This window comes from Muntiacus reevesi, chromosome 18 (genome assembly GCF_963930625.1).
Source record: "Muntiacus reevesi chromosome 18, mMunRee1.1, whole genome shotgun sequence".
Classification (NCBI taxonomy): domain Eukaryota; kingdom Metazoa; phylum Chordata; class Mammalia; order Artiodactyla; family Cervidae; genus Muntiacus; species Muntiacus reevesi.
Genome location: NC_089266.1, coordinates 33,780,956 through 33,794,404, shown reverse-complemented (window position 1 = coordinate 33,794,404; position 13,449 = coordinate 33,780,956). Strand labels below are relative to the sequence as shown.

At 48.0% G+C, this 13,449-nt stretch overlaps 1 protein-coding gene across 2 annotated transcripts; it reads right to left on the bottom strand.

The window, feature by feature from the left end:
- Positions 1–257: 257 nt before the first annotated feature.
- CCDC42 (coiled-coil domain containing 42) lies at positions 258–13,449 on the bottom strand. Of its 2 annotated transcripts, XM_065910841.1 has the most exons (7): positions 13,367–13,449; positions 13,032–13,137; positions 12,628–12,732; positions 10,736–10,933; positions 5,701–5,922; positions 5,354–5,512; positions 258–503 (listed from the first exon to the last, which is right to left on the bottom strand). In XM_065910841.1, exons 1-7 carry the CDS (start codon positions 13,447–13,449, stop codon positions 426–428), a joined length of 951 nt encoding a protein of 316 aa, XP_065766913.1. In that variant the 3' UTR covers positions 258–425. The 2 variants fall into 2 exon arrangements, with proteins under 2 accessions (XP_065766913.1, XP_065766914.1); XM_065910842.1 differs by lacking the exon at positions 5,701–5,922.

The following is a 13,449-nucleotide window of genomic DNA, read 5'->3' as shown; positions in this document are numbered from 1 at the left end:
CTTAAGAAAAAAACTGAGGTAGCAGAGAAGGGGCCTATGTCCTCACTCCACTGTGTGTGGTCATGTGGATCCTTCCTGTGTAAATAGCAAAGCCTAGGAGACATCAAACCTGAGCGGCCTAAGTGACCAGCTTCCAGAGGGAGCGCTTTGGGGGGGTTCTGCCCCCAGTGTACCCTCTTCCCCATGAATAAACCACCAAAAAGAGAGAGAACTTAGGAACAAAGTTCTTATAGCATTTAATGTCTTCAGGGATGGGATGGGCTGAGGCCTGATGTGAAAAACAGGGATTTTACCAGCAGAAAGGCACGAAAGTGGGTGGGGGGTTACGTCCCGGGGGCTGGACTGGGCTGACTGGATGGCAAAATCACCAGCAACTTCCTCCCTCCCTTCTCCGTCTTGGAACATTCTGGAAACATGGCTGCTCTTCAAACCCGGATTTGCGGGAGCTCCTTCTTCTTCACCTCTGCCCAGATGTCTGACAGGTCCTGGATATACTGCTGGATCTAGTGAGGCCAAAGGACTGCAGTCAATCCCAAGCTGCTGACAGGCCACCCATCCAAAAACATCTGGGCATAGCCTGCTGGTAAGGAGTCACCATTTTCTGTGACTGAGGTCACTTTCCCTCATTTGATAATTATTTTAGTTGACGTGGAGAATCAGGCTTAGCAGACTAGAGGTAATGAAGAGGGATGGAGGTGGGGACCCCTAGAGGCAGACGCAGTGAGAGGATGAAGTTCAGGCTGACCGTCTCACAGGGAGACAGGAGGAGGCTCCAGAGAGGACTCTGGGGATAGAAGCGTCAGCAGAAAGGAGTCAGCCAGGGTCGGGGCCTCTCCACTAGTTAACAGCCTTCAGGCAGGTCAATTTACTTGAATCCCAGAACAGAGGCTCATTACGATAATCCTGAGTCATCAAGGGAAATTTCAATTCTATTCACTAACTTTAGTTGTAAAGAACATGCAATCATGGAGATAGGAGGGAGGTTCAAGAAAGAGGGACATGTGTATACCTATGGCTGATTTAAGGTGATATATGGCAGGAACCAACACAATACTGTAAAGCAATTATCCTCTAATTAAAAATGAATAAATTTTTAAAAACAATATTAAAGAAGGAACATGCAATCAGTATGATACAGTGGAAAGAACACAGCCTCATAAATTAGAAGACCTGCGGCTCTGCATCAATAGATGAACAGATAAAGAAAATATGGTATATGTGTGTATATACATATGGATACACACACACTGAAATATTACTCAGCCATAACAAAGAATGAAATAATTCCATTTGTAGTGACACGGATGGACCTAGAAATCATCATACTGAGTGAAGTTGAAGACATATATGATTATCACTTATATGTGGAATCTAAAAATAGTACAAATGAACTTATTTACAAAATAGAAACAGACTCGCAGACATATAAAACCAACTTATGGTACCAAAGGGGAAGGGGGGAGGGATAGGGAGTATGGATTAACTGATGCACACTACCACATGTTAAACAGAGAAACAACAAGGACTTACTATTGATACATAGCCCAGGGAACTATATTCAGTATCTTAAACTATTATAATTGAAAAGAATTTGGAAAAAAGAATATGGATATATGTATTTATCCATTCATATATACACACAATAGTCACTTTGCTGTACACTTGAAACTGATAACTCAACACTGTAAATCAATTACACTTCAATTTAAAAAACAGAAAAGATGACTTGGGGTCCTGACACAACTCTGAGAAAATCACTTCATCATTCCAGGACTCGATTTCTTTATCTTTAAAAAGGAAAGAGGGAGAAAAGGTTGGACTGGACGGCCTCTTAGATCTCAGTCTGACAGTTTCTCCTTTTCAAGAGTGTTCCAAAAGACAGGGCTACACACTGTCCAAAACTCTCAACAACCTGCTAGTTGCTAACACTATTACGATTACCAACGTAATTCCTATTTTGCAAAAGAGGAAACAAAGAATTAGAATAACTTTCCCAAGGTTACAGAGATGCCAAGTGCAGTATTTCCCAAACTATGTTCTTATAGTAAGTCATCACACCCCCAAAATGGATTCTGTGGGCAAGCAAATTGTAGAAACCTGATCAGCTTGGAATCTCAGGACAGAGCCACAGCAAAGGCACTGTGAAGTTCTGCATTTTAAAACCAGCAAACTTCGTTTAACTTTGTCTTCTAAATGTTTTTAGTTCACGAGCTGTGTTGTGCTAAGTTGCTTCAGTTGTATCCGACTCTTTGCGACCCCATGGACTGTAACCTATTAGGCTCCTCTGTCCATGGGATTCGCCAGGCAAGAATACTGGAGTGGGTTGCCATGCCCTCCTCCTCCAGGGGAATCTTACTGACCCAGGGATCGAACCCTTGGCAGGCAGGTTCTTAACCACTAGCACCACCTGGGAAGCCCCGTTTTAGTCCATAGAGTCCATTTATTTCTCTGGAGGAAACAATCACCTTGGGATTCTAGGATTTGCCAAGCACAGTTTGGATTTTATTCAGAGATGATAATGCTGGACCTTGCACAGACAGTGAGTAGAATGCAAACTGTCTTGGCCTTTTGCAAAATCACTTTCCCTGAGTGGTACCCTGCTCCCAATTCTAGATGGGTGACTCCCTTCTACAGTAGGGCTGCTATGAGAACATAATTCACTGAGTGTCTCTGAAGCCTCTGTGAAAATTTTCAGCTAGAAGTTAGGTGCTGGGAAAGGATCTCTCTCTCTGAGGAAACCTTATGTTTTCTTATTTTGGTTCAAGAACAGTGTGTTGCTTTTCCTCTGGCTACAAGGCAACTCAGAGCCAACTTCCGTCCCTGTTGAACTACTGTCCTTTATAATCCAAGAACTGAGAGTCCATACATCTCTCTCTTGCCTTGACCTTAGATTTTAACTTATATTTACTATAAATGTAACATGTATTATTTATAATACTATTTATATATTTACCTTATCTAAAGTTTCAACTTATTACAATATTTTCCTAGGTCTTCATTTTCCATTTTTCAGGCTACGTAATCACATATATGTGTCAGTAAGCTCATATCCTACAGGAATCAAGTGGGATATTTAAAAATAACATTTGGACAATATGAGGAATTCCTGTGGAGGCAAGTCAAGGTTGAGAACAGGAATTCCCTGGTGGTCCAGAGGTTAGGACTTGGTGCTTTCACTGCCTGGAGTCCAGGTTTGATCCCAGGTTCGATCCCTAGTTACGAAATTAAGATCCCAAAGGCCATGCAGCATGCCCAGGTCGGGGCGGGGACAACAAATGGTTGAGAGAGTCTGAAAGCTCAGAATTTGGAGTGGATGGACTGTAAGCAACTGTCCGAACAGGGGGTGCTTGGGCAGGGGCCATGGCCTGGAGATCACCACCTCCTGCCCTATCTTTCTTTACAACAGCTAAAGGGGAGGGACCTGAGGACGCCTCAAGTCCCGAGACCCTACAGCTGGGAAGAGGGGCCTGCAAGGCCAAAACTCTTTCTACAATAATGCTAAGGTGTTACCTGTCTTTTGTTACTTCTGCTACTTGTCTTTTCTCTGGTGAGTCTACATGGACTTTTACCCGAGTGGGATGTTCCCATCACAGAGGCTATCGTGACAGGCTGGATACAGAAGCAGGTATAAGAATCCACCTGTTCACCAGGAAGTAGCATTTTAGGGATTTGCAAAGTGTCGAAATGCCACCCATCCCACAAAATACTTTTTGAAAATGTATTTTTCATTAAAAATGCTATTTATGGGACTTTCCTGGTGGTCCAGTGGTTAAGAATCCGCGTTCAAGTGCAGGGAACGTGAATTTGATCCCTGATCAGGGAACAAAGATTCCACATGCAAAGTGGGGCAACTAAACCTACGTGCCACAACTACAGAGCCCACGCACTCTGGAGCCTTCACGCCAAGATCCCACATGCCGCAACTAAGACTCAAGGCAGCCATAAATAAATGAATAAATAAATCTATGTCTTAAATATGCTATTTGTGTTAACATGTTTCTGTCATTTTAAATCAATTAAATAGTTTTAGTTTTTCTGCTTGAGTTTCTCATAAGATAAATATCAACTGACATAACCCATATAAACAAAAGCTCGTTGGGGGTCTTCAACAAATTTTATGAATGTGAAGGTATCCCGCTACCAAAAAAAGTTTGAGGATCGCTGTTTCACAACAAACTTTCTTACAAACTCCCTTTATAGTCTTTGGACTGTTAATATGAATAATTCTGTTCTAACATGCCTTACGATGCAGGCTGATTCTTTGGTTTAAGGAAATTCTGCTGGTCAGTGGGTGAAATTCTTTACATTTCATGAATTTCAGGTTGCTGGGGGGCTTTTTGATTTTTTTTTCCGGCTGTGCTGTGAGGCTTGCAGGATCTCATTTCCCTGCTCAGGGACAGAACCCGGATCCCCTGCAGTGGAAGTACAGAGTCCTAACAGCTGGACCCCCAGGGAATTCCCATCTTTTCTCTTTAAAAACAAACAAACAAAACAAACAGACGAAGCACCTCTCAGTCAATTGCTTTCGTTGGCTTGTGTTTCGTATTCATTCACTGAATACTTACTGAGTGCCTACTATCTGCCTGGCATAGTTCCAGAGGCTGGGGATACAACAGAGAACAAAGCAAACAGAAATTCCAGCCTTTAGGAGCCTACTTTCTACAGTTTCACAGCAGAGCTAAAGGCTAAAAGGATATGCCAAAGGGATAAATAATTAGTCATGGTTCTCCACATGTCACCAGAAGCACAGGGCAGAGTTTCCCAAGTTAAGGGATGCGCTTTCCTTTGGTCAGAAGTGAGATTATTCCAGGGGGTTACACAGACATGGGATCAGACAGCGTTGCATCATATACAGTGGGGATGTTACTTTCTTTTCAGTTTCCTTTCAATTACTTCAGAGAAAAATCTCAGGATGGTGCTAACACGACTGATACTGTTGCCCCTGTAGATATTTTCTTTTCCCCAAGGATGGGCCCCAGTCACAGTCCTTCAGCATCTCACTAGAACTTAGTAAGACTGTTGTGCAGCAGCTAATGAATTCACTAATGGGTTCCCCTACAGACCTATTGATGGGGCCAAGAGAATCTTAGCACTAAAGTAGTGGTTCTCAAAGTGTGGAATCCAGACCAGCACTATCACCCAGAAACTTGCAGAAAATGCAAATTCATGGTTTCTCATCTCAGATCTACTGAGTCCAACACTCTGGGGCTGGGTCCAGCAACAAGCCCGAGTCCCCAGGCGATTCTGAAAACTTGAGAACCACTGCTCTGTAGCCATCATGCCTCTCCTCAACTCATGAAGAACCACCACGGCTACTTCCAGCCTGCCTGACAGGCACTTGGGCTCCTCTTACCATGTCCAGCTGCTTGTGCGTGTCCTCCAGGGACACGAAGGTCGCCTCCTTCAGCTGTTTGCTCACGATCTGGAAGAGGTTCAGCGTTGCCATCTTAATGGTGCCAAGCAAGAGGGTCTTCTTGGCAGCGGTGTTCTGGATGTGTGCCCAGCGAGATTCCTGGGGAGGGGAATGAGGGTGGGGTGTGAGCGCTAAGGGTGGGTGTGCATGTGTTGTCGTGTGCGTCCCTTACCCGTGTTTGTGTGTGTGTGCTGAGGTGTGTGTGTGTATCCCTTACCCGCCTGCCTAGGTGTGCGTGTCTGTGTCTGTGTGTGTCTGTCTGTGTCCCCCGCCCGCCCGGCACTCACCCAGATGATGACGTCGCTGCGGGCACGGTCGAAGCGCATCTGCAGACGCGCCAGCTCGTTGTTGTGCTGCAGGATCTCGTCGTCCTTTTCCTCTTTGTAGCGTGCCAGCCGCGCCTTGGCACGCTCAATCTTCTCCTGGCCCTCCTGCGCCGACTGCATGAGGTCGTGGTGCATGCTCACCAGTGTCTTGTAGCGCGCAATCACCTCGTGGATCTCCTCAAACTGCCCGGGAGGGGGGGGGGCGGAATAGTGGGGGGGGGGGAATTGGGGGCTCAGGTCACTGCACCTCCACCTGGGGGGGCCCGACCCCACTCTGCGCCCCCAACTCCCACCCTCTGCGCCTCTGCCTGGCAGGGAGGCCCTGGGTTAAGTCAAGGGCCAGAGGCTGTAAAGCCCTCGGAGTCTCCCCTGAGCCCCCCCCACCCCGAGTTGGTATGGGCCGTGGGTCACGTGATGTGGGTCATGTACCCCGGTGTTGTGTCGGGAGCATGTGCACCTGGCCCGGCAGGCTCTCTGGCTTGGCTGCACTTTATTGGAATCACCTGCGAGCTTCAAGGAGGCCACGTGCCAGGCTCCACCCTCAGATACCCGGAAGAATAAACCGGTCTGAAGGGTCCCCATATGATTCTAGGGTTGAGCATTGCCGGGCGGGGGCGGGGTAGACTTTGCGATGTCTCGGATGGCAATCAAGAGCCTATTCAGCAAGAATGCATGACGAACCACGAACCACGTAGTAGCCAGGAAGTGTGCTAAACGCTGGGGGACAGAGCAGGAGATAAGCCAGCCAGACACTGCTTTTAGGAAGCCTAACCACATGCGGTGACGCGGTAGGACACACAGACAAGTACATAATTACGAAACAGAGTGATAAGCCTTATCGGTGACTGGGGGATGGGGCCGCGGGAGAGTGTTGGGTAGTATCTTCCACCTGGTGCTCTCGTATTTATTCAGCAATGGCTGAGGCCTCCCTCCGGTGGGGGCTGGAGAGGGTGGGTGACCAGAGGGGCGGGGGCCCAGCCAGGCTAAGCCACCCTCCCCCCACACACAACACGGCTCTGACCCTAACTAAGCAAAACAAAAGCCTTGCAACCTTCCCTCTCTTCAAGGCGCTGTGAGCACCAGTTTCAGGATGCCAACTCATGTCTGGGGGATTTATCGACACGTGCCTTCCCGCCACCCAGGGGACACTCCCTGAGTGCTCTCTCCATCTCATGACATTTCCAGCAGTAGACTGGTGTTCCGGGAACTGGCCTTCCCCCCAAACACTTCCTCTGTGGGCAAGAGCCACTTAACTCAGTATTACAGGAGATAGGGACTGCCACAAGAGACTTCTTCAGGGATAGGATGGTTAAAAAATGAGACCAGAGGTATGAAGAGAAGATGGCCAGGCAAAGGCAGGTGAGGAAGTCATACAGGTAGACAGAACAGCCTGGATAAAGATGATGAGGTGTCTGTGACATATTCAGGATGAGCAAGAAAGTTTAGTAGGAATGGCCCGAGTTCAAGATGGGGAGAGAGAGATCACCCTGGAGAAGTTAAAAAAAAGTGCTCAGTAAACCCTGAGGAGTGTGGATTGCATCCATTGGAGAAGTGAGCAGAGAGATAACTTCCAGTCTGCATTTCTAAGAGGTGCAACAATATATAACACTCAAAAAAAGAATTGGCTAGGAGGTTGGGAGGGAGGTAAAAGGGAGGGGCCATATGTATACCTATAGCTAATTCATGTTGATGTATGGCAGAAATCAAACCAATATTGTAAAGCATTTATGATTCAATTAAAAATAAATAGATTTAATTTAAAAAGTGGGCTACATCAGAGCAACCAGGAGCACCTCTCCTAAACTTAACACCAATTTCAAAAGCACTCAGAAACCAACTTGAAGAGGCTCCCATTATCCAATGATGGGACCCTTTGAACATCAGTAAGAATAAGTGCAAAGGATTGAAATATATAAAATATGTTAAAAACCCATGAGTTTGCAATAATACTAACAACATTGCAGGGCACTTGTCAAGGATGTTGGAGAACCAACTCATTATTCTGAAGACTCAAAGAGTCAAGCATTTAACAAGCTTTTTCTTTATGGCCAATATAGTTACCAAATAGTTGATGAAGGGAAGATTCTCTTTCTGAAGTCCTTTTTTTCTTCCTACGTTTTGGCCATGCGACACAGCACGTGGGATCTTAATTCCCTAACCAGGGACTCCCTATGGCCCCTTCAGTGGAAGCACAGCATCTTAACCACTGGACTTCCAGGGAAGCCTCAATGAAGTCCTTTTCTTGATGGTATTCATAGTATTCTAGCTAATAACTGAAGAAGGGAGCTCAGAACATTCTGAGCACCTTAGAAGGGTCTTTGGCCCCCTTTCAGTCAGTATTGCCCCCACCACTACCAAGAAAACCAGAATTGTGACTTCTATTCCCCAAAATTCATTTTACCTGTTTTTAAACATATCAATCACTGACCCATTGGAGATGAGTTTGAGTAAACTCCGGGAGTTGGTGATGGACACGACTGAGCGACTGAACTGAACTGAACTGAAAAATTTCAGTGGGATCATACAGTATGTCTGGCTTCTTTTGATCAGCATAATAATGATGCCTGGAACACCTGATAAACACCCCAACCAAACCCGAAGTGGGGACCTTATTTGGACGCTGATTGGAACAAACCAGCTGTACAAAAAGTATTTGTACAATATCAGGAAATTTTGACGTCAGCTGGATATGGGTTCATGGGATTGCAGAGTTGGACACAGCTAAGTGACTGAGCAAGCACACACACACACGATACAGGTATTGTGGATACGTTAAAAAGAGCTCTTTTAGAGTTATATACTGATATACTTATGGATTAAAAAATATATCATTTGCTTCAAAATAGCAGAGATGGGGATCTGAGAGTAAGTTGATAATTGTTGGAACTATGTGATGAGTAATGGGCATTCAGTAGACTATTTTCTTTACTTTTGTATGTTTGAAATTTCCCATGATACAAAATTTTTTTAAAAAATCATTGATTGGAAAAAAGAAGCCATAAAAGGACATGTACATACTATTCATAGCTTATGGATAATGTATTCTGTTGCCAAAAATAATAACAACAAGCTTGATGGGAATTCCCTGTGGTCCAGTGGTTAGGACTTGATGCTTTTACTTCAGGGGCCTGGATTTGATCCCTGGTTGGGGAGCTAAGATCCTGCAACCTAAAAAAAAAAAAAAAAGATCTTGCAACCTGTATGGTGTGGCCCAAAAAAAAAAAAAAAAAAAAAAAGAAGGGGGGACAAATAGGAAAAAATAATTCCAATTTGATAAAGCTGTGATGAATACTTGGATGTTGTTATATATTTTGTATACTTTTCAGTATGCTTTAAATGTTTTGAAAGAAATGAAGAAAGAGAAGAAGAAAGATTTTGACTATGCTGGATGCAGAATGCTGGACAGGAATAACGCAGAGCTGAACTCCTAAGAAGTACGTCCGGTGATCTGAATGAGGAAGGGGCAGGGGCTGGATTCCAGAAATACTTAGGAGAATAGACCAGATCTGCTGATTGATGGCTGGGGTGATTGAGGGAGGAGGAGTCAAAGGTGAGGCCTGGGTTCTGGTGAGGCTGTGGGTGGGTGGTCATGCCATTCACCAGCAACAGACCCACCAGCAGCAGGGCTGGCCTGGGGGTGGCAAGAAGCAGTTATGAACTTGGTGAATTAGATGTAGGGGCCTGAGCTTGGGAGGGCGATATGGGCCAGCAAGATTCAGACCAGTCTCCTTGGTCCTAAGACACATTTTACCAGCTCTAAATCTGAGTCATGTCTTGTAATCTATCTACTGCTTTAATGTAGTAGTCTTCCCTCACCCCCGCAACCCCCAGAAAAACCAATTGTTAAGTGAACAATTTCTCATACAGTAGGTAGTACCTTAGAATGCAGGAGATAACACAGATTTGGGGCTCGCGCATAAATAAACTAGGTTAGTGGTTCTATATGGAAATTGCCAGGACTTTTAAAAGAACTGTATGTACTTTGTCTCCCTGAAGCCCCCACAGGACATGGATTCGGACTCACACCCCAAAAGGCACACCTCATACCTCGTTCCATCCTGGTGAGGGGCCCTGCTGCTGTCACATGTGGGCATGGAGGACACAGGTGGATGGCTGTCGACATGGGTGACATCTATCAGAGGCTCAGGGAATCGGGAGAAAAGTGGAAGGTCTGGGACAAAGACCCAAGGGACTTAAGGAAGAGGAGCACCAGAGGAGCCTGAGGAGGAAGGACCAGAAGGTAGGAGGAAGAGGGAGGAGCCCCATAGGAAAGGGCACAGGAATATTTCAGAAAGGAGCATCAACAGTGTCAAATGCCGCAGGAAGCGTGGGTGGGCAGAGAGCTGGGAAGTCCCCTTAGCTCTGGCAACAAGGTGACTTAACAGAAAGTAGTGGTCAGTGGCCTACAGAGGGGTAGTTAGAAATAAGCGCTCTGCCACCTACAAGCTGTGCATCCCTGAGCAGGTTCCGTAAGCTCTCTGAGCCTCCAATTCCTCCTCATTTTAACAGGGTGAGATGATGGCTTTCCTCTGGGGCCTAGTGAGCAGACTGAGCAAGCTTCCGCTTGCAGCATGCAGCCCAGGGCCCAGCATATGCCAAGTGCCCAGCTCTGCATGAGGCTGGTGTGTCCCGTCTCTTTCCCTCCCTCTCCCCATGTACTCTCAAAGTAGACCAAAAACGCCAGAGAGGAGGGGAAGCAGGTAGAGTGTGGACCACATCCGACAGAGGCAGGCAGAGCTGGTGGCTGGTGCTCCGAAACAAAACCTCGAACCTGTGACCCGAATAGAGACAGGCCCACAGACGTCATGCACACAAAGATGCACAACCAGGCCCTCGCCCTTGAGAAATGAGTCCAGTCTCACCAGGGCCCTCTGCCAGTTGCCCTCCTTGGCTGGAGACCTCTCCCCAGAACCTGGGTCCCCAGCCCAGGCCCCTGGGGACAAGGCGGAAGGGCTGCGGAAGCCCGCCCCCTCCCCGGCCCCGGCCCTCCACACACCTCGGAGTTCTCCACCACCTTCTCCAGGTACTTGTTGAAGATGGAGTACTCCTGCAGCTTGGCGCTCAGCCGCTGGTGCTCCAGGCGCAGGACCGCCATCTCCTGCTTGGCCTTGGCCAGCTCGCGCATGCGCTGCCTCTTGAGTTCTCGCTCCTTGTTGGCCTTCTTTAGTGCCCGGATCCGTTTCTGGTCGTTCTCCTGGGGCCAGGGAGGTGGTGCCAGTCAGGCACGGGCCCTGCCCGACCTGGGGCCCAGGCTGGTGAGACCCCCACGAAGCTTCTGTCCAGCCTGAGAATGGACAGGGTTGGCCGGGCTGCCCGAGAGGGGGTGAAGTGTAAGGAGAAGCACGTCTCAGGGTTATGGGAGGCTGGTCCAGGAGGTTTCTGTGATTGTCTCAGAGTGGACTCCAGTGCCTGGAGGGGTGGGGTGGCCTGGGGGCACGATTCACCGCTGTATCTCCAGGTGTCTGGCCCTGAGTGTGGCACGTTCATTCATTCATCATTCCCTATTCACTCATTGACTGGATAAACTGTCCATACCAACATCTATTTCTGCTTTATTGACTTTGCCAAAGCCTTTGTGTGGATCACAATAAACTGTGGAAAATTCTGAAAGAGATGGGAATACCAGACCACCTGACCTGCCTCTTGAGACACCTGTCTGCAGGTCAGGAAGTAACAGTTAGAACTGGACATGGAACAACAGACTGGTTCCAAATAGGAAAAGGAGTACGTCAAGGCTGTATATTGTCACCCTGCTTATTTAACTTATGTGCAGAGTACATCCTGAGAAACGCTGGGCTGGAAGAAGCACAAGCTGGAATCAAGATTGCTGGGAGAAATATCAATAACCTCAGATATGCAGATGACATCACCCTTATGGCAGAAAGTGAAGAAGAACTAAAAAGCCTCTTGATGAAAGTGAAAGAGGAGAGTGAAAAAGTTGGCTTAAAGCTCAACATTCAGAACACTAAGATCATGGCATCTGGTCCCATCACTTCATGGGAAATAGATGGGGAAACAGTGGAAACAGTGTCAGACTTTATTTTTTTGGGCTCCAAAATCACTGCAGATGGTGACTGCAGCCATGAAATTAAAAGACCCTTACTCCTTGGAAGGAAAGTTATGACCAACCTAGATAGCATATTAAAAAGCAGAGACGTTAATTTGCCAACAAAGTTCTGTCTAGTCAAGGCTGTGGTTTTTCCAGTGGTCATGTATGGATGTGAGAGTTGGACTGTGAAGAAAGCTGAGTGCCGAAAAATTGATGCTTTTGAACTGTGGTGTTGGAGAAGACTCTTGAGAGTCCCTTGGACTGCAAGGAGATCCAACCAGTCCATCCTAAAGGAGATCAGTCCTGGTGTTCATTGGAAGGACTGATGTTGAAGCTCAAACTCCAGTACTTTGGCCACCTGATGCGAAGAGTTGACTCATTGGAAAAGACCCTGATGCTGGGAGGGATTGGGGGCAGGAGGAGAAGGGGACGACAGAGGATGAGATGGCTGGATGGCATCACCGACTCGATGGACATGAGTTTGAGTAAACTCCGGGAGTTGGTGATGGACAAGGAGGCCTGGTGTGCTTCGATTCATGGGGTCGCAAAGAGTCGGACACGACTGAGCGACTGAACTGAACTGAACTGAACCAACAATAGGCAAGGAAATGGGAAATAGCAACCTAGAGGAGTAGAGACTGACAAGCAGGAAATGACAACAGCGCAAGAGGAGGGGGCCACAAAGGGGGAAGCTCCAGGCATTGGTGAGCACCCAGGAGACTTCCCACCCAGGGTGAGCAGTCAACAGAATCCAGGAGAAGGCAGGGGGTGGGGGAGTGGGGGAGGAGGGACAACTGCAGAGTGCGGCCCCAGCTGCAGCAGGCCTCGCCCCTCAGTACCTGGATGAACTGCTCAAACTTCTGTATGTGGGCTTTCAGCTGGGCCTCCTTGATGCCCAGTTCCTCCCAGCGCAGGTTCAGGGTTTCCATTCTGCGCTGAAATGTCTAGGGGTGGGGGGCAACAGGGAGGGCCCCTGAGTGGGAACCGGGGAAGGCTCCAGAGTCCCCTGTCCCAGAGCCCTGTCCCAGGTGCCCAGTTTCCACTCCATGTCTGGTTCAGGGCAGAACATCCCAGGACTCTGGTACCCTGAGACTCAGATCTCTCTTGTACTCTGCCAAGGAAACACTGGACCATCACCAGGATGTCTGACTCTAGCCACCACCACCCACAAAATGGAGGGCTGTCCTCAGGCTCTCCCTGGGAAGGGGTGGGCCCTTCCCATCCCTCCCCCTGAGCTGCCCACCTCCTTCTTCTGCTCCATGGCATGGTGCATGATCTTGGCCTCCTTCTTCTTCTCCAGTAGCCGGACGGATGGAGAGTCCGACTGGTCCTCAATACTGGGGAACTTCCTGCCCAAGACACAGGCAAGAAGGACGGTGGATGCTGAGCCCTAAGGGCAGGCCAAGGCTGGGAGGAACCCGTGGAGACAGGCACCCGTGGGGAGGGAAAGCACTCATCTGAGCGAAAGGACTGGTGTGCTGAGAGGGAGAGAGGGCTGTGCTGGGGCCAGGGAATGGGTGCGATCGGTGGCTGGGAGGTTTGGGGTGCTGAGGGACAGGCGGGCCCTCCAACACTCACTGTAGCAGCTGCAGCAGCCGCTCCCCATACTGCAGCCGGAAGTACTCGGCCAGGTCCTCCTCCTCCATGATGCCCAGACTCAT